The 24774-nt window shown below is 62.8% G+C and overlaps 2 protein-coding genes across 42 annotated transcripts in view; one reads left to right on the forward strand and one right to left on the reverse strand.

Annotated features, from left to right (window-relative positions):
* LRRC43 (leucine rich repeat containing 43) overlaps nucleotides 1–24774 on the forward strand; it is a 298822-nt gene that overhangs the window by 80204 nt on the left and 193844 nt on the right. The gene's annotated exons all lie outside the window — the stretch shown is intronic.
* PITPNM2 (phosphatidylinositol transfer protein membrane associated 2) overlaps nucleotides 1177–24774 on the reverse strand; it is a 134076-nt gene continuing 110478 nt past the window's right edge. For 5 of the 41 annotated variants that reach the window (XM_082698299.1, XM_082698288.1, XM_082698298.1 and 2 more), the window contains 20 exons: nucleotides 22309–22536; nucleotides 19846–20157; nucleotides 18806–18901; nucleotides 17098–17202; nucleotides 16854–16924; nucleotides 13798–14045; nucleotides 13192–13381; nucleotides 12955–13074; nucleotides 12179–12345; nucleotides 11514–11692; nucleotides 10199–10369; nucleotides 8419–8583; nucleotides 6353–6501; nucleotides 5906–6022; nucleotides 5494–5610; nucleotides 5232–5380; nucleotides 4989–5138; nucleotides 4438–4621; nucleotides 4210–4338; nucleotides 1177–4116 (listed from right to left, as the gene is read on the reverse strand). In XM_082698299.1, coding sequence (XP_082554425.1) covers nucleotides 3793–4116; nucleotides 4210–4338; nucleotides 4438–4621; nucleotides 4989–5138; nucleotides 5232–5380; nucleotides 5494–5610; nucleotides 5906–6022; nucleotides 6353–6501; nucleotides 8419–8583; nucleotides 10199–10369; nucleotides 11514–11692; nucleotides 12179–12345; nucleotides 12955–13074; nucleotides 13192–13381; nucleotides 13798–14045; nucleotides 16854–16924; nucleotides 17098–17202; nucleotides 18806–18901; nucleotides 19846–20157; nucleotides 22309–22536 — 3371 coding nt within the window. In that variant the 3' untranslated portion in view covers nucleotides 1177–3792. Of the gene's footprint in view, nucleotides 4117–4209; nucleotides 4339–4437; nucleotides 4622–4988; nucleotides 5139–5231; nucleotides 5381–5493; nucleotides 5611–5905; nucleotides 6023–6352; nucleotides 6502–7541; nucleotides 7704–8418; nucleotides 8584–9626; nucleotides 9777–10198; nucleotides 10370–11513; nucleotides 11693–12178; nucleotides 12391–12954; nucleotides 13075–13191; nucleotides 13382–13797; nucleotides 14046–16394; nucleotides 16702–16853; nucleotides 16925–17097; nucleotides 17203–18805; nucleotides 18902–19845; nucleotides 20158–22308; nucleotides 22537–24774 lie in introns of those variants that run through there. The other 36 variants (XM_082698285.1, XM_082698304.1, XM_082698286.1 and 33 more) reach the window with 18 other exon arrangements.

Below are 24774 nucleotides of genomic sequence, written 5' to 3' on the forward strand. Positions count from 1 at the left end.
GTCACTGCCCCAAGGGCGGGAGAGGGGGAGGAGTGGGAGCGCCTGGGTTCCCCCTGCTCAAGGGAGTGGGTGCCTGAGGCCTGGCATCTCTTTGCCAGGTGGGTCTGGTTCTGTTGCTCTGGCCTTGGAGGCTCAGCCCCCTCTCCCCTCCTCCCCCAGGCTCATTAAGGGAGATGGTGAGGTCTTAGAGGAAATCGTGACGAAGGAACGACACAGAGAGATCAACAAGGTTGGTGTCGCCCCTTTCCCCGGGGTCCATGCCCAGCTCTGTTTCTGATGTGTCCCCTTCTGTGCGCTTTCTTCTCTAGCAAGCCACCCGAGGGGATGGCCTGGCCTTCCAGATGCGAGCTGGGCTGCTACCCTGAGGGGCCTGCTGGCTCATTTTGATGGCCTGGCCTGGAGGCTGGCTTCAGAGCGGGCACCAGGGTGCTTGTCTTTCCTCCTGTGGACCGGCCTCTGGCCCGGCCTCCTCTCAGATCCGGGGGTAGAAGACAGGGTCACTGGCCTAATCAGTTCCCCCATCTCCTGAAAGAGCATAACTTCCCAAATATTAAATGTTCCCTGGCTGGAAACTTTGTTAATGTTGGTTTTTGTGCTGAAGGGAGGCCTCCAGCCTCCAGAAGTAAAACAAGGGCTCCAGGGGTTTTTGGGGAAAGGCGGGATGTGCCCTCGTGCCAGCCACCTTTGCCTTGCTCATCCCCAGCTTAGCCTGCCTCGACCAGACGCTGCACTCGCCCCAGCTGCATCCTAAACCCAGACTTGGCTCTTGAGCCCGATGCCCTCAGACTCGGGGGCAGACTGCGTCCTGTGCCCTTTATCCTGCAGATGCCACCTGTTCAGGGTGCTGGTGCTGGGGTCGGGCGGCCGGGGTGGGGGTCCTGGCCCAGGTGAAAAGCTGCGGCCTGTGAAGCAGAGAGGCTTTCCGCACCCACCTCACTGGTCGCTGTGAGGATGAACGGGAGTTTGTGTCTAGGAAGGGGCTGGAAGGAGGCCTGGGGCAGGGTGAGGCTTGTGTGAGCGTGTCTGTATGAAGGCAAGCGTAGTGGGCGTTGTTTACTGGGAAAGACGTACTCTCGCTGCCGCAGCTTTAGCTCCAGCACAGGCTGTGCCCCCATCTTGGACCCCCATCCCCAGCCGGTGTTCTGTGTTTGCTGGTGCAGTAAAGAGACCCGGAAGGAAGCCTTCCTGCTTCTTTAATCGGTGTAACAGACAATGACACTATACAGAGCACACTGAGGCCCGAAGGTGCAGGGGTAGCAAGGGCGGATGGGGCGAGTCAGGACGCTGCTCACACGTGGCCCAGACAGAGACAGGAGGGGGCCGAGACGTGACGACGGCGACAGGGCCGGTGGGCGGGCGGGCGGGCAGCTCAGACGGAGCTGGGAAACTTGGGCGTGGGGTCTCTGCTGAATCCCTCTTTAGAAATCAAAGAGAAGGCAGGTGCTTGGATGTGGGGTGGTGGGCTGAGGCTCAGTCCTGGGGCTGGGGTTGGGAGTGGGACTAAGGCTTCTCCTCCAACAGGCCTGGGGTGGGGGTGGCAGTCAGCAAGGCCTGCCTCACCCTTTGGTTACGACTGGTCAGGCCTGAGCCCTGCGGCTCAGCACCCAACACTGTAAACATTTTTGGTATTTTTAAAGGACTCTGCCCTCCCTCTCTTAGTTTCTGAAAAACTGGTGCTTCCTTAAGAAGAGAATGTGCCAAAAGGAATCTTAAGGGAGGCAGGAAGCAGACCTGGATATAGAAGAGAGACGTCAGTGGGGAGGGTGGGCTGCCCATCTCACCATCTATGGCTGAGAGCCGCTGGGAGAGGCCCAGGGGACTATTGCTGTTGTCCTTGGCATGGCTGGCAGCTGGGCAGGCGGGCGGGGAGCGCGGAGCTCGGGGCAGCTGCTGGCTGGGAGAGGCCGAGCCCACTGCCCTCGCGGCCTCCCCGGGCCAGGAGGCCTCCCAGCCTTTATTGCAGGCGGGCCCGAGACTCTTCCAGGTGCTTCTCCGGATGGCTGGTCCCCGAGGCGGTAGGCAAGATGGGGCGAGGTGGGACCGACAGAGGAGGAGGCACTGGCCGCAGGGGCCCCTCGCCGGGCTGTGATTGTCGGGCCGAGCGGTTTCCCGCCGGGGGCATGGGGGTCAGGTATTGTACTTCCATGGCAACACTTACATTAAAACTTGGTCCATAAAATAATCGTTGCTTTATACATAACGCCTGGAACAAAAACAAAAAGCTACATCTTAAATATGAACAAACCCTGAAGGTCCTAACCCTCCAGAAGTTTTTCTCTGCACAAAATAAATAGCTTTCACTCTGTGTAGACCCACTTTCGCGGAACATTTACATGACCCTTTGGCTGTACATATCTACACACGGGAGAATGTCAGCATCCATCCGTGGGCCTCCCTGCCCCAGCCCATGAGGCCGAGGCTGTATCCAGGTCAGCAGCAGCTTCTCAGAGTCGGGGCCTGGCCAGGCTCCCCCACCTTACAGAGAAGGTGGAGGGAAGCCGCAGAAGGGCCGCCTGGGGCCGAGCGCCACGGCCGAGATCGCGGTCGCTTCTGGGGAGGAAGGGCCGATGCTCGGCCCCGGGCCTGCAGGACAGCGCGGTCCTTACCAGGTGGGGAATGGCGTCGTGGCTGCCTGCCCTTAAGCTAACGAAGCAAGTTGTGGCTTCTTAGATTCGGCATCAAAACGGAATTGGCATTAAAAAAACCTAAGTGTGTGCCCCACTCACCCCAGAGTAGAAATTCAGTGGAATTAATGGGGGTCGGGTGAGGCGGGGACCCCACGCCCAGCTGTGTGGGCGGGGGGCCAGGGCCCCGGGACCCAGAACCAGGCTGGACTCTGTCACAGTGCTGGGTGTTCTCACGTGGAGGGGCTGCGCTTGGTACTGAAAGAGTTAAGAAAAGGAAGCAGCCAAGGATTGCTCGTTTAAAAAAACCTCATAGAAATCAGATTGGAGAAGTAGAAAGGTGTAGAAACGCAGGAGAGCAAGGCCGCGGCCTTGACCGACGGCAGGCGAGGTGTGGAAGAGGAGGCTGGTCCGGCCGGGCCCAGGAGCCCAAGGCGTGGCTTCCGGGGAGCCGGCTCTGGGCCTCAGCAGCCTCGCCGCGCACGGGGTTCCAGGTGGGGCAGGTGGACAGGTAGGCGGGGGTCGGGGGCTGCCACAGCGCTGGCGGGCCAGGCGGAGCTGCAGAAATGAAGATATGGCCTTTCTCTCCTGCTTGCACAAGCGTTTGCCGCCCTGGAGCCTTCTGTGTGGCAGCAGGTCCCAGACGGGCGAAGGTGGGCTTTTCATGCATGTCTGTAGCCACAGGAGACGGGAACGGGTCTCCACTCTCAAAACCCAGTGCAAAACCAGTGAGGTTGAACAGTTGAGGAACTCGAGTTAACAAGAAGCAGGCTGTCCCCCGCTGGAGCTGCGACCGAGTGGGAGAGGACCTGGGTGTCAGGGTGAGCTAGTGGATGGGAGGTGGCGGGCTGGGCCCGGGCCCAGGCCTGGCGTCGGGATGCTGGGAGGTCAATGCAGGACGAGTGTCTAGGAGTGTCTTCCGGGCCAGTCCGCGCGGGGAGTCCTGGTCCCTCTGTCATCCTGGGACAGGTCTTCCTGCAAGCTGGAACCCCTCAGATCCTAGGACATGAGGCAGGGCTGGGAGGGCTGTGTGGCACGGCCTATGTCCTCCGCCAGGCCCTGGGACAAGCTTGTCTCCAGCCGACACTGTGTGCCCATCAGGCCTCCTGGCGGGGCCGGCCGCCCTGGCCTAGCACCATGGAGACCACAGCGCCTCACCCATGGGGTCCTATTTGGGGCCCGCGGCAGCCCCGGGCTCCGGCCGGCCGGCCATGGTGCGGCCCCAGCAGCCTGCCGCCACGCTCATGCTGCGCTGGCCCCGCTGCTCGCTGTCCGCCTGGCTCTGCGTCCGATCGTGCCGGTGGCCGGGTCCGCTGGGCTGGGCCGAGATGGTGCGGAGCAGGTGGTTCCGGGAGCGCAGGAAGTCGCCCTGGCCCGGCAGGCCGAAGCTGCCCTTCCGCAGCGCCATGCGGGTGGCGGCGTTGCGGGCCGGCCGCGCCCGGTGGTTGTACTTGAGCTGGGCCAGGTGAGCCGCGTAGCCGTCCGTGATGAACTGCGGGGGCAGGGCGGGGAGGGAGGGGGCGGTCACGGCCGGGGCTCCAGGGCCGCCCGCCCAGCCCCTGCCTGGCCCACCTGGCCCGCTCACCTGGCACTGCTGCTGCAGCTTCTTGGTGGGCCGGCCCACGATGTAGATCTGCATGGGGGACAGGCTGATGGAGCTGTAGACCGCCACGTCCTTGGTGGAGCCGTAGGCTGCGTGCACGCGCAGGTGCAGCTGTGGGGGAGACTGGCGTGGGCACGGGCACGGCCCTCCCACCCCCAGCGCGCCCCCACCCCCGCCCCGCGGCCCTGCCCCCTCCCACCGGGGACCTACCTCGGAGATAAGCAGCTTCAGGAAGTTGGCCTTGTGCCGCAGTGGGTCGTGCACCAGACCGTCGCAGAAGGACACCACGCCGTGGGGGAAATTGTGTTGGGCCAGCCACGCCACCACCCGCTGCTTCTGCATGTCAGGCCGGCCCGTCACATAGATGATGAGGTAGCCCAGGTCCTGCCAGTGCCTGGGGGAGAGGGGGGAGGCCTGGGTTGTCCCACTGCCGCCCCGGCCTCTCTCCTGAGCCACCCGTTGTCCAACCCCGCCACTTTCTACTTGGGCCGTCGGAGAGCGTGTCTCCGATTGGGCTCAGCAGAAGCAGCAGCCACTGTGAGGACAGCCAGCCAGGCCGCCGGGTCCCCGTGGGTGCCCTCCTCAGGAGCCTCGCTGCTCGGGTGAGGAGCGGAGGCATCCGCATCAAGGGGTCATACTGTGAGTTCGTGGCAGTGCTGACTCCATGGGCCTCTGCCAAGTGTCCCAAAGCCATCCCCAGCTTGGCCTCCAGGAGCTTCCCACCCCCACGCCCGCCCAGCGTGCCCTTCGGGGTCACTCACCGCACCACGTCCACGGCCCCGGCCCGCACTTTGGGGTCGCTGCCCATGATGGACACACTGGCAGCAAAGGAGCCGTCGATACTGAAGACCACGAACTCCGTGCCCTTGGGCAGCACGGTGATGTAGCTGTCCGCAAACGTGTGGTCTCCCCTGGGAAGGCGAGCGTGTTAGAACCCACCAGATCAACTCCTTCCCACTCTAGAGGTGGCCGGCCTGGCCCGCTCCCTCCCCAGAGGTGCTCACCTGACCACCATCTTGATGGGGTAGACGCCCACACCCAGGCGGTGGGACTCAGGGATGGTATAGGACACCCGCCCGCTGCTGTTGGTCACCAGAGTGTCCAGGTACAGCCACTCGCCCGAGGGCGGCTGCGTCATGATGTGCACGTCCACCTGGGAGCCAGGTGGGCTGGTCAGGAAGGGGCGGGCCCCTGGCCTCCTGAGCCTGCACTCCCCAGCCAGTGGGAGGCCAGGCAGGGGCTTCTGCAACCTCCCCGGGTCCTCACCTTCTCCCCCGTCAGAGTGACCATGTCCAGGGGCCCGTACATGAACCGGCCCGTGAGAACTTGCGGGCCATCCTCGTTGGCGACTGCGTCATTGATCCGGTGGTTGGCGGTCACGTTCTGGGGACAGGAGGAGCGAGGCGGGTCAGGGGAGGGGAGGGAAGGACAGCTAGGATCTCCTGGGCCTGGTGGGTGAGCACAGGCTTGATGACGGAAGGCGTAGGCTCAAGTTCAGCTCAGCCACGTGACCTACCCGGCCTTGGTGCCCCGCGCAGTCTAGAGAAGGGGAACTAGCTCCAACCCCACAGCCCGAGGGTTGAGTAAGACAGCATGTGTCTCTGTGACTCGGTCTCCTCGGCTGTGGCAGGGTGTCTTGTGAGGGCTCAGCAGGACAGTGGCTGTGGGGCCCCCTCACCCGCAGTTTCACATGGGTCCTCTTGCGCTGCCACTTCTCTCTTGGCTTGGAGGGGGTGAACACCGAAACCTCCTTGCCGTCTAGCTCCAAGATGCTCGAATTGTCGTGCCTCATGACCTGTGAGGGCAAGAAGCGGGTCACGGGCCATCTCAAGCCTGGGGCTGCTTGTTCTAGGAAGGGAAGCCAGCGGCCCTCAGAGCCAGAAACGGGAGCCTGTGAGGGGTCGGGGGACACTCTTCAATCCACTGTGGTCCCCCCGCTGGTCCCCCCCAAAGTCACATGTCTCGTGAATGTGCGCATTTGCCCCCAACTGCCCGGGCTCCCCCATGCTGCTCCCTCTGGGAACCCCCACTGCCCTCCTCGTCTACGAAAGGGGCCCTGTCAGCAGTGTCATCACCTGGTCCCTGTGTGGGGCCTGGGGGCAGCGGGCGGTGGGCCCCTGGGTACCTGTCTCAGCAGGAAGGAGACCACGTCTGTTGACTCCCAGTAGCTGGCGTGGAAGAGGTGCGGCAGAGCCACCGTGGGGAAGGCTGTCAGCGCGTCGGGGCAGTACAGGGCATAGTCCATCCGCTTCTGGCCCCACCACTTTGCTGCAACTGCCGGGGGGGGGGGGGGGCTTGACCAGCTGCCCCTCGGAGGGCACCAGGCCCCTCGGGCTCTGCTCAGCCGAAAGGCTAGACCCTCCTCTGACCAGGGGACAGGGGCTGCAGCCAAAGCAGGCCTCCTCCCTGGCCGGGTGACAGGAGGGAGCAGGGAAGGCCCAGGACCCCAGGAGAGCGAGCAAGCAGCCAGCAGGCCTGGGGATGAGGGTGGGGAGGCTCTGTGGAGAGCATGCAGGCTGTGAGGAAGGAGGGTGTGGAGTTAGGGAGAGGGTACGACCCCTGTTGGAAGGCAGGCTTCTCCCTGGTTCTGTGGCAGATCCTGATCCCCTGCCCTGAGCCCTGTCACATCCTCTCCAGACGTCTCCTGCCCCCCATCTGCCCTGCAGGCCTCAGGCCGGTGACAGGTTATGTCGGGGTGAACCCCAAGGCAAGGCCCCTCAGCACCTGCAGGCCAAGTGACAAGGCCTGGGTGCAAATCCAGGCTCCCACTCCAGGTTGGGAAACCACCCTAGCCCCAGGTAAGGGTTCAAAAGTGCCTTTCTGGGCTGCCTGGGTGGCTCAGTGGGTTAAGCCTCTGCCTTTGGTTCAGGTCATGATCCCAGGGTCTTGGGATCAAGCCCAGCATCAGGCTCTCTGCTCAGCGAGGAGTCTGCTTCCCCCTCTTTCTCTGCCTGCTTCTTTGCCCACCTGTGATCTCTCTCTCGGTCAAATAAATAAATAAGAAATCTTAAAAAAAAAAATGTGCCTTTCTGATGGCCGCACGCGGGAGCTGCTCTGAGTGATGTCCGGTGGGGGCCAGGGCTCTCCCCGCTTCTGCCCGAGGCCTGCTTGCACAATCCCGTGGTCCTCAACCTCCAGCCAACTCCACCCTGTCCGCCGCCTCCCCGGGTCTGCACCCTCCCAGCCCGAGTCTCTAGTTCCCTGGTTAGGCTTCAGCGGGCAGGGTGTGATGGTGAGATGTGCCTGGAAATGGTAAGGGACCCTCGTTACGGGAGGACAGCGTGTGTGGACGGAGGCCGTGTGACACCCGGTACCTTCTCTGGTGTCCAAGTCAGGGAGGCGGGGCACCCGCTCCAGGCTGGGGCTCGCCTGCCCGGCCTGTAGGGGGGGCCCCGGGGTAGTGGGGGGTGGGTGGGGCAGGGCGAGCTGCGACAGGCGCCGGACGCTGGGGGTATGGCTGAGCGACACCGGGGCCTCTGAGAAGCGAAACAACGGGGCGGGGTCAGCCGTGCTGGGACCACTGGCGTGCCACCACAGGCCAGGAAGGGCGCTGGGGAGAGGGCCAGGCGCCCCGGCCTTCCCCACGGAAGGATACTCATGCCGGCCTCAGCTCAGGTGCAGCCAGAGGCAGCCGGTCACGTGGTCTGGGAGGACGGAGGGGGCAGCTGGCCCTGGGCCCCGGCAAGGGGCTGACCTGGGCTCTGCTTGTAGCTGCTGAGAAGCTTCGGAGAAGCCAAGCAGCGACGGAGGCCACGCTGAGGTCTTGCCTCCCTGGCTCCCCTCAGCTGCTCTCCGGCTCATCGGGGTCGGGCTGCTTGTCCAGAAACAGCCCACGGCTTCCTCCTCAGGGGGAATGTCCCCACTACCCCCCCCCCCCCCGAGCCAGGGCTAGGACCCCTCCTCCCAGGCCCATCGCCTCCTGCCTGGACTTGGCCCTGCTGGGCCACCCCTTCGAACACTCCCTCCCTCCAGGGTCCTCTCTGGACATTTGGGACCGTTGTGGGTGTCGAGGAGACCCCGGTCACTAGCCACCTCTTGCCAGTAATGCCTTCCCCAGCTGTCTCCAGACACCGCCAACCACCCCGGAAGCTGGCAGGGCCGGGGGAGGGGCGGAGAGGGTAGTGCAGAGTGCAGACCCCCTGCTACGACAGACAGGAGGGTGCAGGGAGGGCAGGCCACCGCAGCACTCACTCTGGGCAATGCTGGACGCTGTGTAGCTCTCGGCCATGCCCGACACCTGGCTGGCAATGCTGATCTCACTGGCTCGGCGGAAGCCTCGGGGGGCGGGTGCTGCACCTGGCGAGGAGGGGGCCGCGTGCTCTTGAAAGACTGTGTTGTGGGTCTGGAGTGCGTCTGCTGCAGGTGGACAGGAACCGGAGACCTGGGTAAGAGCAGGCCCCCAGCCCAGCCCCCCGGCCCCCTGAGCAGCAGGAGGTAGGGCCCAGCGTGCCCTGGGCAGGGTGGGCTGGAGCCGTGGCCGACCCCTCCACCTGCAGGCGAGCGGTGGCATCGGAGCACAGCTGGCAGTGAGGGGGGGACCAAGCATGCCCGGGGTCTGCCTGCTCAGGGCCGAGAGGGCAGGGCACGGAGCTGAAGTGGGAGAGAAGGGAGGGCTGGGGCAGGGACGGACAGACAGACCAACACAGACACAGTAGGCAGGGAGGCAAGGCGGCCAGGCTCACACCCCCCCTGGCCACCCATCTGACCCAGCACACAGCTCCTGATCTCCTAGCCCTCCCAGCCTCCTGGGCTCCGCCTAGCAGGCCTGACCCGCAGGGCGTTGTAGCTGGGTTTGGGGGTGCTAACAGGAGGGCCTGCAGCGGTCTCTGGGGGATGCTAAGGGCGAGGCAAGCCCCTCCCTGCCTGTCCCTCACACGGGCCATACTAAACCAGCTTCGAATGGGCGTCTGGGGACAAAGCAGGTGCCGAGGGTGTGACTGGGCCAGGGCAGAGCAGGGAGAGTGGGGGCTCGGCTCCAGGACCCCGTGCTGGTGGGTACATGAGGGGCCTGGACCCCCTCAGGCAGGGAAGGAGTGGGACTCTGGATGACCCCCTCACCGGGACTGGAAGCTTCTCTAGCAGAGCAGGTGGGATGACGGTTGGGGCCTCACCCCCTCTCCTAGCCGTCCCCTCCAGCCTCACAAATGGGAGACAGAGCCTTTGGACTCACACCCATGCTAGGTGACCCCAGGACAGCCGCTCTGCCCTCTGAGCTCCCGGGCTCTCGGTGCACAGAGAGGAGGTGCGGAAGGCCTGATCCCTAGGACTTGTCCTGTCTGGTCTCCATGGGACACCAATGTCCCACAGACTCCAAGTGGCCAAGGAGGGCATGGGAAGTCCCTGAGGACCAGCGGTCAGCCAGCGAAGCAGACGCCACCACGAATGGGGGTGTTACACACACTCAGCACAGCCCGGGCTCGGACGGGGCCCGTCTTGCCAGGTGAGCGCGGGAACGGGGATACTGGTTTCCAGGAAGCCGTCCCCTGCGGGGAGAGGGGCCAGGGGCCCACCCTCCAGGACCAGCTCGGGGTTTCTCTGCACTGTCTCGACTGGAGGCAGACGGGAGAGAACAGAGGACAAGAACAGACACTCGCATGGGCAGTCCAGACACGCTCCTCCGACACGGACACGGTGGGGGGGGGGGGTTCCTTGAGGACCAGGACGTGACAGGACTCCAGGACACACTCGAGGACAGGGCTGTGGATGGGGGCTTCCCGGGAAGGGCTCCCTGCTCTGAACCCCGTCGCCACCCACTGTCGTGATGGGTCCTCACAGCGGGGAGGGGGTCCTCATCCCAGTCTGTCCCCCACTCCCGCACCTGGGGTGAGGCCCTGACCCCCTTGGCTGATGCATCCCGGACCCACACCAGGCACCCAGCTTCCCAGAGGAGCTCAGTGCAGGCTGCCCCTTCCAGCCCGGCCGGGGCCCCAGGCCACCCCCCAACCCTGCACCCCACCCCAGGGCCTCTCACCCAGCAGCGTGGAGCAGCCGTCCCCCAGCGGGTAGCGCTGGTAGCGAGGGATGCTGAAAGGGGGCAGGGCGTGGAATCTCCGCTCCAGCAGCGGCTCCAGGCGGGAGGCGGACGGGTCGGCCGGGTGGAAGAGGTTGTAGACTTGCTGGCAGGCTGGCCGCAGCTGGAAGACTGGGGGCGGGGGCGGGGGGCAGGGAGGGGCATGGCAGAGCCCTGAGGAGGCCGGGTCTATGGGGCGGGGGGCGGGGGGGGGGCTCTGAAAGCTCCTCTCTCTGGTTTGGTATATGTCTTTTTATTAACCAAATTTGTTTTAAACCAAGCAGGGTGGGGCCGTAGGCTGTGCGATGGGGCTGCTCTCCGAGCGGGTCACAGTTGCTGGGGGACCGGGGACCCTAAGCGTAAGGAGGAGTAGTAGATGTCTCACCTTTAAACACACATGTAGGAACAGGTGCCATACTTCTGAATCTCCCCTCCTCCCCCAAGAACACAAAAGTGTGGGTGTCCTTCATTTCAGCCCTGCAAGTTCCACGGACCCATCTTGGGCCCTGGGTGTCCTCCGTGGTGGGCCGGGCCGGGATTTAGCCAGCCAGCGGCTCTCTGCGGACTGCTGACAGCGGTTCTGGTGTCTCATGATTACAGATGATGTTGCCAGACAGCACGGTCCCTAAGTCTCTGCTTCTGTACAAGCCACCTCTGACTTGCTCTTGGGCAAGTGTCCACACCAATCTAAGCCTTAGTTTCTCGCTCTGTAACCTGGGGATGTAACATGGGCCCTGCACGGCCCCTGTAAGGACACTGGGGCTCTCTGGGCCACACTGGTTGATCTGGGGGGGCACCTTGCAAGGACTGCTGCTCTGACAGGCTGCTCAGCGACATGTCACACCCCCCTGTCCCTGTGGCCTTGATGAGGGTCTCTGGGGCAGCGTGACCACAGCCCTTCTGGGACTGGGAAGCCAGGCACCTGGGAGGATTTGGGGGTGTCTGGCTTCCATCTCTTCCTTATGGGAAGACTTCGGGCCCGGGAGACTGGGTCTATGTCCATCTGATACCAGAGCAGCCCTTCCCTTCTGGACCTCAGCACCCAGAGGTGCTTGGAAGATGAAACGGAAGAACAGGAGCCCAGAGATCCGGGCCACAGTCTGAGCTGCGGGAATAGGAGCAAAGGAGAGCAGCGGCCCGCGCTGCGGAGGGCAGAAGTGAGGCTGATGCAGGAAGGGGCCTGGGATGTGGCCATGGCCTTGTGGTAAGGGTCCATTGAGACCCTCTACCCGGTTCATATACCCCCTGCCCTGTCCTGCCCCCGCAGAGCTCTCACCATCCAGGGCAGGGATGACGGTCTTCCTCAAGGCCAGGACGAGCCCCAGCGGGCACCCGAAGAGGAAAAGGTCTGCAATCTCAAAGTCGAACTTCCCCACAGCCCCTGTGCCGTCCAGCATGGTGGAGCTGCTCGAACGGCGGGAGCTGGGCTCGTTCCTCAGCACACTGGCATGGAGGCTGCGGATGGGGGCCTCGTGAGGTCACACCATACCCCTGGCTAGCTCTCAGCCTCCCAAAGGAAGCACCCCCCGGGGGTCATCAGGCCCACACGAGGCTCAGCCCCTGAGCTGTCCTGCAGATGTGGCGGCCCAGTACCTGCTGGGACACCTCTGGTGACAGCCAGTCCCAACCTCTCTCGGGGTGCCACTGCCTTTAGAATAGATGTCCCCGATGGGTTCTGCCCCCCAACTCTGCCCCATCCTGGACCAGCTGTTCCCTTGGGCTCAAGATGGCCCTCGGTGTGTACAAGATCCTAGCGGCACCCAACAGGCCACCTTCTCCTGACCAAAGAGCCGTGGGCCCAGCCCGGGCATCCCACTACCCTCACGTCAGCCCTCGAGGTTTATGTCCCCAATTCTGAGGCATCCCTCTCTCTTGGGGTTCCCCCGTCCCCTGGCCATGGGCCTCAGGGTCGGACCTGGGGGCCCCGCTCGCCCCAAGCACCTGGACAGGAAGGCCTGGTGCTGCTGGATGGTGTCCAGCTCGTAGGTGGACGAGTCGCTCCTCTTTCGGGGCAGCTGCCTCTTGGGGTCTTCGACACCATTGCTTCGGGGGAGATCCACGTTGCTGCGGCTCAGGTGCCGACTGCTCTCCAGGCCGCCGCTGCCGCCCTGGGCCGCATTGGCCAGGGTGCCGGGGGACAGCAGGTCAGTGTCCTGGAACAGCCCCATGGGGGTTCACTGCCCAGTGGCCACCGACCTGGGCTTGGCTTCGGTCTTCTCCTTCCCGACTCCAAGGCTACTGCCCCCTGCCCAGCTGGCCTCTCACCCACGCCAGGGAGGGGAAGCCCTGTCCCCCCAGCCCGCTGGCTGAGTCCCAACAGCCTCCATTCCTGCCTGAATGGGCCACCTGAGTCTTTGGGACCTCTCAGCGACCTCGCAGTCTTGCACAGCCCCCTGACCCCAGGCCATGTGCTGCTGGGCAGCAGAGGGATCTCAGATCCCCTCCTGCTGGGACGCTCAGAGGGGCTGCCTGCTGCACCTCTTAGGGCTAGATCCTTGCTCCCTACAGTGCAGACCCTCCTCCACCACCCGCTGAAGCCTCATGGGCTCCAGGCTCGGTCCCACCCTAGCAGCTCACCGGCCCCGTGCACCCGCCCCATCGGCTCTGGGTACCTGCGCTGACAACCTCCGCCCTTCCTTTCCCTTGCCTGGGGGAGGTGTGGGGCTAGCAGGTTGGTGCTGAAGATGCCCCCACTCTGGGGGCAATGGGCATGGTACCTGCACGCTGGCCACGCTGCCCCGGCGGCTGCTGCTCTGACTCTCGGACACCGGCTGGTTGCCCTGGCACAAGGCGTCGAACGCCAAGATGCCCCCGACGCAGTCCCCAATCAAGCAGACCTGGAGGCGGAGAGGCTCTGGAGGCTGAGTGCCTGCCCCGCTTGCTGGGGCCCAACTGGGGGGGTATCCCCCCCACCCCGTGGGGCTCGTCTGCCCTTCTCCCGCCCCACCACTCACCTGCCCATTGAAGGTCATGCCCTCCTGGGACTTGATGAAGTCCCCATAGGCAAGGTTGGCCCGCTGGATCACTGCGGCGATCGCCTCCTGGTACTGGGGTGAGGAGGTGGCCAGCAGGGGCAGGGCAGCCAGGGGGATGTGGTCCTGGCTACTGGACAGACAGCCTTCATCGTGGCTGTAGGGGCTAAGGCTGGGGGAGGGGGCCCGGTCAGGAGAGAGCAGGTGGCTCAGCTTAGCCTCAGGGGCCCCTCCCTGACAGGGCAGCAGGCCTGCCACTGGAGAGCCTCAGCTGTGACAGGGCCAACCTCATGGGGTCGCTTCTGGGCCAGGCCCTGGAAGGCTGGGTAACAGAGCTAGGGAGTAAAGCCTTGCATCTCAGGGGCAGGTCAACAGCCCCACACCCCAGATAGGGAAACTGAGGCTCAGCCTTGGGCCTGGGGCCCCTCCTCTGTAAGCCCAACCATCTGCATAGGTTTTGTTGCCTCTGGACAGAATGGGCTGGATGGTAAGTGTGGACACCTAGATGGGGGTCCTGAGGCTAGGGGAGCAGCCTGACCCTAGGGGCCAGGTGCTTTGGGATGGGTGGTCTGGGTCCCAGGCACTCACTTGGAGACGAGGGCAAAGGCATCTGAGCAGATGGGCGGGCAGGGCACCAGGCGGATGGCAAGGCGGCCCAGGGCGCTGGGGTAGTGCACGCGCATGACGGTGTCGAACACGGTGGCGATGGTGTTGGTGTCGCCCTGCTTGGAGCTGGGGTCCCCAGCGCCCGTGTCCAGGATTGTGCCTCCGTGCAGCACCAGCAGCAGCACGTGGATCTTGGAGGCCGGCGCGGCCAGGGGTGGGCTGACCTCGTCCTGCACGGGTTGGCAGGGCGTCAACTCCACGGGGACTCAGCTCCTTGCTGGGCCCGTGTCCCCCGGGGCGGGGGGGGGGTGGTGATCTGGCCCAATGCTCCCTCTCTGAAGTCCCAGTTCAGTTCCTCAGCTACAGGGCCTGGTGTGGGCAGCCTCAACCCCTTCCCCTGGGGAGGCCAAGATGGTTCCTCTCCCTCTCCACGAGCAGCTCTGCCCACCCCCCCTCAGTTTCCACTTTCCATCAGGGGCCAGGTGGCAGTTTCCAGCCTTGGCGAGGGGCCCTCTGCCCGCCTGAGCACCCACCTTGGTGATGTTCAGTTTCCCATCGGATGCCACCCTGAATTCAGGGGTGCTCTATGTGGGGCTCTGGAGCCTGCCTGCCCTCCATGTGTCTGCGCCCCAGGGCAGCCTCAGCCTGGGCCGGCCGTGATGCTGGGCACAGGGCCTGCAGCTCTGAGCTCACTCCTCATCTATACCGGGCCTCCCTTCTGTTCCCGGTGCTGCTTTCCCGGACTCTAAGACCAAGGTCTCCAAGCATCTTAGAGCAGGGAGGGGATGTAGGTGCACCTGCCTGAACCACCCTAATTCAGGAGGGGTTAAGGACCCTACCTCCTGCTGGTCAGGCCTGCATGTGAGGTCACAGTGAGACCTGAGACTTGTACACATTTGCACGGGGTTGGAACTATTCTATCTACAACTGAGGTGGGCGTGGCCCAGAGAGACTGAGAGACTTGTCCAATGTCACATAGCACATCAGTGCCAAGCTGCCCCGGAACCCAGAGTTTCTGCCACCGATTCAGTGTTATCCTGCCAACCCCAGCTGTAGCTGCACCCCCAGGGGCCTTTCTCCACCTTAACTTACACTGTGTGCCTGCGGGAGCTAGGACCAGGGCCCAGGAGAGGCCACTGGAGAGTATGTGCCATGTCCCTATTATGTCCAGGCGTGTGGGGGACAAGCAGGGGACCAAAACCATCTGGAAGGTCAATGTGAGGACAAATGGCCCTGAACTGGGCCATAGGATGGCGTGTAGGCAGGGGCAGCAATGAGACCCAAGTGCCAACACAGAGCTTAGGTGGGGGGTGGGCAGAACGGGGTCTGGACCCAGGGGCTGGTGAGGCTGCCGGGAAACACAAGGGAACGGGGCCGGTCCAGGAGCCACGGAGCAGCGAACGAGAGAGGCTGGTGGGCAGTACAGGGTCTGGAGCCAAGGCAAGATTGGGATGAGGCCGATCATTGGCCAGTTGTGGGCAACGGGAGTCTGGGCAGGATCACAGACCTGGCAGAGCCTGGCGATGATTCCTGTCCGCACAGGAAGGCTGACCATGGCTGGCCGGCCTGGGCAGGAATGAATTCACAGCCCGGGCAGGGCAGGGTGGGGCCCCCAGCTCCCTGGACCAGCGGCCGGGAGGAGCGGGAGGAGCTGCCACATTGCCTCAAGGGCGTATCAACAGGCCAGGCCAGGGGCTCAAGAAAGGAATGTCTCAGGGCAGCCTCACCATCACCCACTTAGGGAGGTGGAGTCCAGCGGTCTTCAGAAACCCAGGACGGGCAAGGGTGGGCAGTGAGAGGCCGGTGCCTGTCTCCTGCGACCCAGCACTGGAGGCTGGGACTGTTTGGGGACTCCCGGAGGCCAACTAGAGACAGGGCTCTGCTCCCATACGTGCCTAACCCTAGGGCACACCCCACCCAAGACTCGACTCAAACCCTGTAGGAACAGACCCTGGGGGAGGTACAATGCAGCAGCGGGCGTGGGAGCCACGGGGCCAGCTCTGGAGAGCCAGGGGTCCCCGTCAGTGTCTCATAAAGCCGTACCCCCCCCCACCAAGGCTGGGTAGGGGAGGCTCCGGTTTGGGGGCTATTGCAAGCAAAGGGATCTGACTCTGGATGGCCGTGCCCAGAACCGGTGCTGGGTTCCCACGCACGTCCCGAGCCAGACCTAGAGCCCAAGGCCCCTTCTGCCCCTCCGGAGGGCTGTCAGAGCTGTGTGCGCCCTAGGTGGGGAGGGGGCTCCGTATGCTTTATGTTGCCGTTAACCGGCCATTGGAAATCAACTCCCCTCGTCCCACTTTGCCTTCTAGAAACGCCCACGTTGACCCTGGACCCCAGAGTAGAAAACCCCAAGTTGGGGAGGGTGGTGTGGACGCTACTTCTCCTCCCTGGCAGTTGGTCCGAGCTCCCCAGGGGTCCCGAGTTCCTGGAGGTGCTGTCTCCACCTTGGGCAGCGTGGGGCGAGAACCGTGCGGTGACCACAGCATGACAGCCCCAGTGCAAACAGCTCTGACCGCCCACAGCTGGAGGAGAAGGGGCCTGAGCCCTGTGCAAAGAACCCCCCGAAGCGGACACAGGCGCTCTGCCAAGATAGCTTTATTGGACGCTGAGGGCCCCCCGAGGCCCCTGCGGGGCGGCTGCCGCTCAGTTCTGCCTAGACGGCTTTTGCATGCCCCACTTCCATCTTATATTCTTCAGCAAATGCAGAAAGGCTGGGTACAAGGTGAACATCTTTTTTTTGGTCTGGAATTTGCCAGTTTCTCCTTTCACTCTCCATGGGTGGAGCTGGGTCAAGGCCTTCTGTGGGGGCTGTCTGCAGTCCTTCTTGGTTCTCAGGGACGTCGGGGCAGGGAGTAAAGGAGCCCCCAGGCCTCTCTGTGATGGCGCCTAGGCCAACGAGGACGTGAGGCAGTGGGCGCCGAGGTCTGCCTCTGCACCCCACGGGACCTGTCCTTTGAGCTCAGCCCCCGCCCCCTGCAGCCCGGGGGGGCCGTGGGCAGCACAGCCCCCCGGACCTCTGCCCCTGCCCAGGCACCCACCTCGATGATGTTCAGCTGCTCCACGCTGGAGGCCACCCTGAATTCAGGGGCGCTCTGGCGGTAGAGACCATCTGCAACACGGAAGTAGGGGAGCCGTGAGCCCACGGGACAGATGCAGCGACCCAGACAAGCGGGACCCTTGGATGCCCAGCACCGCACAGCAGCTGGGTCGGAGAGGAGGGGCCTGGTCCCTGCAGCCCCCTCCCCAGATACTGAAGCACCCCACCGCCCCCCACTCGGGTACCCTGTGAATCCTCCGGCTCAGGGCTTTCGATCTTGTCCATGAGATCATTGGAGTTCCACTTGGTGATGTCCTTGGGGAATATCTCCTCTGAGTCGGACAGGTCCTCTGGGGAGGAGAGAGCAGGGCTTCGGCACCCACCGGAGGGCAGGGCCCGAGGGGCGTGAGGAGGCCTGGCTGGGAGGTGCGGGGCCTCGTGGGGCCACTCCGGGCGTTCCCGCGGCTCTCTGGCCTGTGGATGCCTCTGAGCTCGCTTCCACCCCCCTTCCTTAGCAGGACGAACAGCTGACCGACACCCATGGGGCTTCGGCCTGACCTTTTCTAAAAACTGCGATAATGTTCCCGTAACATAAAATTCACCACTTAACCACTTGAAGGCAGCCTTCCGTTCGTTCCCAGGGCTGTACAACCACCACCTCTGCCTGGTTCCGGAGCATCTCCAGCTCCCCAAATGGAAACCTTGCTCCCTGTCCCCCTCCCCAGGCGCTGGTGACCACGGAGCCACTTCCGGTCTCTAGGGATGGGCCGGTCCTGGACATCCCACAGAAGGGAATCATACAACGTGGGGTCTTTTGTGTCTGGCTTCTTTCCCCGCGTGCTCTACTGCCATATTGCCCGGACTGGCAGGGGTCCGTGGCTCAGTCCGTTCTACGGCTGAATCCTATTTCCCTGCAAGGACGGACCGCGTTTTGTCTCGCCGCTCATCAGCTAACATTCCTGACTGTTTCAGCATCTACACCGACAGCCTCGTTTCTGCTTCTCTGAGGACCGCAGCCTGGGGCGCTGCTGGGTGGGAGGTGGCTGTCCCGGTGGGCACCGGCCCCCTCCCACAGCCCTGCAGCCTGCCTCGGTCCTGCTTAGTGTCTGTGGACAAGTCCCTGTCCCCTCCGAGCCTGTGTCCTGCTTTGTAAACGACAAGCTGGAAACCTGTCTCCACAGACCGGTCTGCCAGTGGAGAGGAAGGGCCAGGGTGGGAAGCAAGTGAGTGTTTTAGTGAAGTTGACCCTTGAACAACACAGGGGCTGGGGCGCTAGCCCCTTACCCCCGGCCCCCGCCCCCAGTCAAAAATCCACATCAAACTTGATTCCCCAGAAACTTAACTATTTATAGCCTATGTTGACCAGAAGCAGAACCGATAACATAAAGAGCCAATTAACACAGATTTTGTATGTCATGTATGTGATACACCGTATTCTTACAACAAAACAAGCTAGAGAAAACACAACGTCATTCAGAAAATCATAAAGGAAAATACATTTATGGTATGGTACTTATCCAAAAAAAATCCACGTGTACGTGGACCCGTGCCATGTGCAAACCCGTGTTGTTCGAGGGCCAACGGGACCCCCGTCTCCCCAGCAAAGGTGGGTGATTCAGGAGGCTGTGTGGTCACCGTGTTTATTTGGGGATTGGTGGGAAAATGGGCATTTCGCCTATTTCCTGCTGGTTTGCATTTGCTAATAAGGTTTCTACGGGAGCTGGACGTCCATTAACCCAAGAAGAAAACAAGGTCGTTACAGAGATTTAGGAACTCGTAAGAGGCCGTGCTCCTGTAAAGAGTCTTCTGGAAAGAAACTCACAGGTGGCACAAAGTCCCGAGTCAGTCCATCCTACAGCCTGGCAGTGGCCCCGCCTCCTGGCGGCTTCCTCTCTCCCTCTGCCCAGACCCTCTCAGCTCTTCCCTCCTGTCCCCCGGGGAAGAGCCACCTACCATGAGCGTCGAAATACTCGTCGTCTGAGCTCTCATCGGAGTCCCGGGCAATACTCTGCATTCTCCACTCGGAGATGCTGTGGCGGGAGGGGCTGGCTGGAAGGCAAAACCGCAGGCTGACCGGCCAGCCAGCCGAGTGGGGGCGGGGGACAGAGGAGCCGGTGGCAGAGCAGGGCCAGGAGGGCTCAGGGGAGAAGGGAGAAGGGAGGGGGGGAAGCTCCTGGAACTTTCAAGAAGGTCCCTCCCAGCCGGCCTGGCACAAAGCAGTTGTGTCCCAGGGAGGACCAGGAACTGGGAGTGTACTGGGGTTAAGGCTGGGACCTGCAGGCACACAGGCCCAGGGCCTCTCCTGCGCTCTCGACAGCCGTCTGCACGGGGCGGGGGAGCCCCTGAAATCCTCCTGCAGCAGAGCCCGTAAGGCTGTGGGGCACTCCAGGAGGTGAGGGACATAAAAGGTATGGTAGGGACATCCACAGAGCCCCTCGGCACACACACAGGCCAGCCCGGTGTGGGGACGCTGGGTTTGAGTCGAGACTCCTGGCTATAAACAGGATACCCTGGTGTTTCCAAACCGCCACCGCACTTCGGCCGAAGTTCTCCCGGGAAAGGTCTTTCTCAGGCTCTAAAGGTTCTTTTGGCTTCTCCAGCCTGGCTGCTGCCCCAGGAGCAGAGACCCCTCCTGGGCATGCTGGGGGAACCCACCCAGACTCCCTCTCCTGCTGCAGACACCGGCTGCTCAGAGCTGCAGTCCTTGCAACCCTTGTAGGGGCGTCTGGGGGCACCTGCTGCGGGGAGGAGGCGGCCTGGGCGCACTCTGAGCTGCGGCGCTGCGGGCAGGGAATGGTTCTGACTCCCCACCAGTGTGGCCCACAGGTTGGGAAGCAAGAGTCCCTGTCCGGAGTCAGAATTACCTGGCAGTGGCAGCAACCGGCTGCCGCGGACGGGGGTGAGGGCTGTCCCTGGGGTACACTGGGGGAAGGCAGAGAGACCCACCCCCCCAGCCTGGAGAAAGGCGGCGCTATGTGCCCCCGGGGGCTCACCTCCCCGCTTGGAGGACCGTGAGGACTTGGAGGACGTGGACCACTGTTTCTTGAGGCCCCGGCCCGCCAGGGGCTCCCCGCCACTGCCACTGCTGGGCTGGGCGGCGTCCCCGGGCAGCTGGGCCTGGCCGGCCTCGTCCTCGGCCCGCTCTGCAGCCTCCTCGCCATCTTCGCTGAACTGGGCCATCTTGCGGGACAGCATGAGCTGCGCCTCCTTCTCCAGCTCCCGGATGTTCTCCATGTTCAGCCCGTACCACTCGTCCTGCCAGCACCAGGCCTGCCTGTGGGCCCTCACCATCACCTTCCGCAGGCCTGCCCCCAGGCGGCGGTTGGGGGGCGGGGGGTAGGGAGACAGGAGGGACAGGAGAGAGGGGCAGCGTTAGGTCCCAGGGCTGGGCGTGGGGCCGGGAGGCCCCCGAGGTTATACCCACTGTGGGATTGTGGGCAAATCACTGTCCCCCGCCCCGTGCCTCAGTTTCCCCATCTGCCACTGAGGGATCTGGCTCACAGATGGCCTCATGAGGTTCTACAATTGGAGCAAAGGGGCCTCGTGAGGGAATGTGGCTGCTCAAAAGCCAAGATGAATTTTGGAGGGATTCCTGCCCCGGGGGCGCTGGAGGGAGGACCCCCCACTGTCTCCTGTTAGTGTCTAGTACATTTTTGCTATCGAATTTTCACATGGAAATCAAGTTCCAGTGCAAAGTGGGTTGGTCTCTTCTCTCAAATAGAGCATATATACATATAAAATAAGATACAAAATAAGACAAAGTAAGACATAGAAGACTATGCCAGGCAAGCCAAATAACGAAAATGAAACTGCTTTCAAGGTATAAAAGATAATAAAAGAACTTTGGGGACAGAAGGCAGAGGGGGGTTGCCTGGGGCTGGGGGTGGGCGTGGGGGTGACTGTGAACATGAACAAAAGACTGGGGAGGACGGAATGTTCTAGAACCGTGTGCACAACTCTGAATACACTGCCACTTAAAGAACTGTCCTCTTGCAAGGGGTGAAGTGCATGGTAATGCAAAATTAGGCCTCGATAAAGCTCGCTAGGAAAACATTAAGAAGAAAAAGAGCATCATCCCTACCCACGCCGACCCGGGAGGGAACAGCCGCCAGCAGCGGCCGGGAGCCCTGGGACGGCCCTCCTGGACGCCCTCGCCTCCTGCCCCCCCCAGCCTCACTCTGTGTCCCTGGCGTTCCTCTCCTGCAGCCCACACGTGATTTTCCACATGGCACTTTGGGCTGTCGTGAGTGTGGCTGATGTTTACGTGGACATGTCACGTGGCCGTGTCTTTTCCTAACACCTGTGGGGTTCTCTCTGGGTGGGTTTCAGGTTTGCTGCTGTCTGGTATTTACTTGTTTGCAACACCATTTTGCTTCTTCCTTCTTTAGTCCTTGGGCCTTTGGCTCACTTTCACTGTCTGTCCACTTTAGCTTTTACAGATCTGCTGCTCTGAACATTCTGGAACGTGTACCAGAGTTTCTCTTGGGGGCAAACCCGGGAGGGATGTCACCAGGTCTCGGGGCGTGGATCTTCCGCTTTCCTAGAGAAAGCGGAGCAGCTTTCCAAGGGTCTCTGTGACCCTTCCTCCTGGCTCAGGCCACTCTGCCTCCCCCACAGTCCTTCCTAAATCCCTCCACCCTCTGCTCCCTGGAGGGCGCCCTCTTTCAGCCCGGACTGTCTCGGACCCCCAAGTCCTGGGCCAAGGCCTCAGGCATGGCACCCGTGGGTCCCACATGGAAGAGACCGTCTGAGGACACGCCCCTGCCCCCTGCTGCAGGAGCGGGTGGGGGGGGGGTGGGGGGGGCTCTCTGCTTCCTCCTCTGCCAGCAGGGCTTACGGGACTATCGTCACCAGTCATTGTGAGCTGACAGGACACACGTGACACGTACTCTCAGGGGTGTGGCTTTCCTCACATCAAAACCAAAACCCTGGTTCTGGTAGTCAAGATGTATCTGCCCAGATGCCACTTCTAGTTCACGAGGCTTAGGCGGGGCTGGGCCCTTGGCACGGACCTCATGCCATGACTAGGGGGCAGGGGGCACGTAGGGAGCTGAGGGTACTGGGGAGAGAGGAGGCCCAGGTTGGGCCCAGTGGTCCACCTGTTCCCTGGGGACCTGCTCCAGGCCCGGCTCGATGGTGTGAGGGCACCTGGGTGTCCCCCTGTGACATCCAGCCCACGGGGTAGGCGGGTCAGCAGCAGGGAGCCGGTCTCCCCACCCAGGGGGTTGGCACTAGATGCCACAAACACAAGCCTATCCAGAGCGTCTGGGGGGTGGTCCTAGGGGTTTCTTAAGGGGACAACCGACGTACACTGCCTGTCACCTCTAGGCACTCGACAGGTGGCCATGTAAACCTCAAGGGAAGCTGCACGTGGGCTTTGGGTCATCTTTCGGGAGTAAGAGGGGAACGTCGAGTCATGGCCAGTCGCGAAGGGCGGAGGGCGTGGGCGGGCTCACCGGTGTCGTGGATGAACCTCTCGATCTTGGACTGCATGCCCCAGTAGCGGAACTCCACCTTGCAGAGCTTGTAGGCGCACATGATGGGGAGCACCTGCTGCTTGTATTCCTCGATCCAGTTGTCGGAGAGGGGCCCCCGCTGCGTCTTGATCGAGTGGAACAGCTTGGGGTCCTCTTCCGTCTTATACTCGTTGGGGGGGACGGGGTCCTTGACGATGTCGATGAAATCTGTGGGGAGAGCCTGCCAGTGGCCTCTTCCGCCCCTCCTCCACCCACCCCTCCCTGCTCGGTCCCCTCCCTGTGTCCCTGCCTCCCCCAAAGCCTCCCAGGCCCTTGGGCCTCATATGCCGTGGGGCCGGACGTGGGATGGGGGCTGCTGCTCCGGGCCACTCGGACCTTGGGCTCTCCTGACCTCGGGGCCTGCGTCCTCCTCTGCCTCTACACAGATAAATCGGGCGATGAGCTGAGGAGGCACGGACAGATGAATCTCCGCAGGGGATACGGGCTAGGACCGCGGTGGGGGGGGCAGCAAACGTGAAGGAAGGCCAGGAAGAGCTTCTCAGAAAAGGTGGCACTTCGGCTCCAGGAGCGGAGCAGAGAAGCCAGGGAGGCCCCACAGCACGGGATGGGAGAGTCTGGGGAGCCGCCGGAGTATGTGCGTGCGGGGGTGGGGGACGGGGATGCAAGCTGCTCTCACCAGGCCGGGCACCCCACAGGGCCCTGAGGGGGAAGGGGCACCATAGTCAACTTGTATTTCCGTCAGGCAAGAGGTGTCGGACCTCAGCTGGTTCTGAGTAGGGAGTGGAGAGCACAGGGCTGGGTGCTGGGGAAAGAGGACTTGGGGCCCGTGGAACCTGGCTGGGTGTGGGGTGTGGGGCCCAGAGGAGCAGCAGCAACTCTGGGATGGACCTGGGCCACCTCTTGTCACATGCTTCTTCCTCCTGCTGTGTCCCTCCCAAGGTGTGTGTGGGTTACTCAGGGCTGGGTACATACTTGGGGCACACAGACCCCAGCACAGAGTTTGTGGCTCGGAGAGCCCCTTTCCTGGATGGGTGGGGGTGATGGCACCTGGGGGGGCGGGCCCTGGCCAGGCTCTGGCTGTCTCGTCTCCCCCACTTGGGATCTATGCTGTGGTTTGCAGACACAGAGGAGGGCTCTACTGAAACCAGCAAGGGCTCAAGAGCGCCCCCAAGGGCAGCAGCATTTGGGGGGTGGTCAGAGATCCTTCTAGGAGCAGACCACATGCACGGCCAGTGTGGGCAGGCAAAGGCCACCAAGGGGAGAGCTGGGTGTGAATGAGTCATATCTCAGAGACTTAGTAGCCAGGGCAGATGGCCTCTGGAGGGAGCCCACGGAGCTCAGGCTGTGTCTGAGGCTGGCTGGACCAGGGCTGGCGGAGGGCCTGTGTCATGCTGGGTCCATCCCTCCTGTTGTGCGTAGAATGAGTCCCACCCGCCGCCCCCAACACATATGTTGGAGTCCTGACCTCCCAGTCCCTCAGACTGTGACCTTATTTGGAGATAAAGCCTTTAAAGATGTAATCAAATTAAAATGAGGTCATTAGGGTAGGAGGCCATCCTCTACCATGACTAACGTGCTTGTAAAAATGGGAATTTCGGACCTAGACAAGCACACACAGGGGGAACTGCACGTGAAGATGAGGGAGAGATCGGGGTGATGAGTTTCCAAGGCAAGGAACGCCAGAGATCGCCAGCAGCCGCCAGAAGCTAGGGGCAGGGCCCGGAACAGTCTGCCTCAGTGACCCCATAAGGAGACAAGGCTGCTGACACCCTGCTGCCACTTCCGGCCTCCAGACTGTGAGACCGTGAGCTTCTGGGTTCTGTCCCCAGTCTGGTCCTTGGTTGCAGCAGCCCAGGCAGAATCCTATAGCTCTCAAACCCGAAAACTCCAGCAGGAGGGAGGGGGTGGAGTGGGGGCTCCCCAGGAAAAGCCTTCGTGCCCATCAGAGGCTGTCTGAGAGCATGGTCCCGGGGCGCTGGCAGCCACCTTTCCCATGAGGGTCCCGCACCTGCCTGCATTCCCTCCCCCACCCCCTGGGCTCACTCTCTGGGACGCAGCAGCTATGGAGCTGCCGGGGGCCCACAGGTGTGGTTTGTGCGGCCTGCATACGTTTATATCGGAACTGGAAGATTTCACAGGCAAATCCTGATTTCTGGCCTCTCTTAAAGAAGGCTGAACACACGGGGCTGTCTACCATCGAGGGGACACAGCCCCCACAGTGCCCACGGCACTCACGCTCGGCGTTCAGCCTGAGATGCCCCCCTGGAGGGACGGAGGGGACGGGCTTGAGTGGGAAAGGCCCCCAGCCTCGGGGTGTGCGTCAGGAACGTGGGGCCAAGGAGGCTAGTCCTGGCCCCCTCCCGGTGCCCTCATGCCTGCCTGGACTCTGACCTCCCGCCCAGGACAGGGGCCAGTCTGCAGCTGGCCAGGCCTGGAGACCAGGGG

Source organism: Mustela nivalis (assembly GCF_964662115.1).
Source record: "Mustela nivalis genome assembly, chromosome: 14".
In the NCBI taxonomy this organism is placed as follows: Eukaryota; Metazoa; Chordata; class Mammalia; order Carnivora; family Mustelidae; genus Mustela; species Mustela nivalis.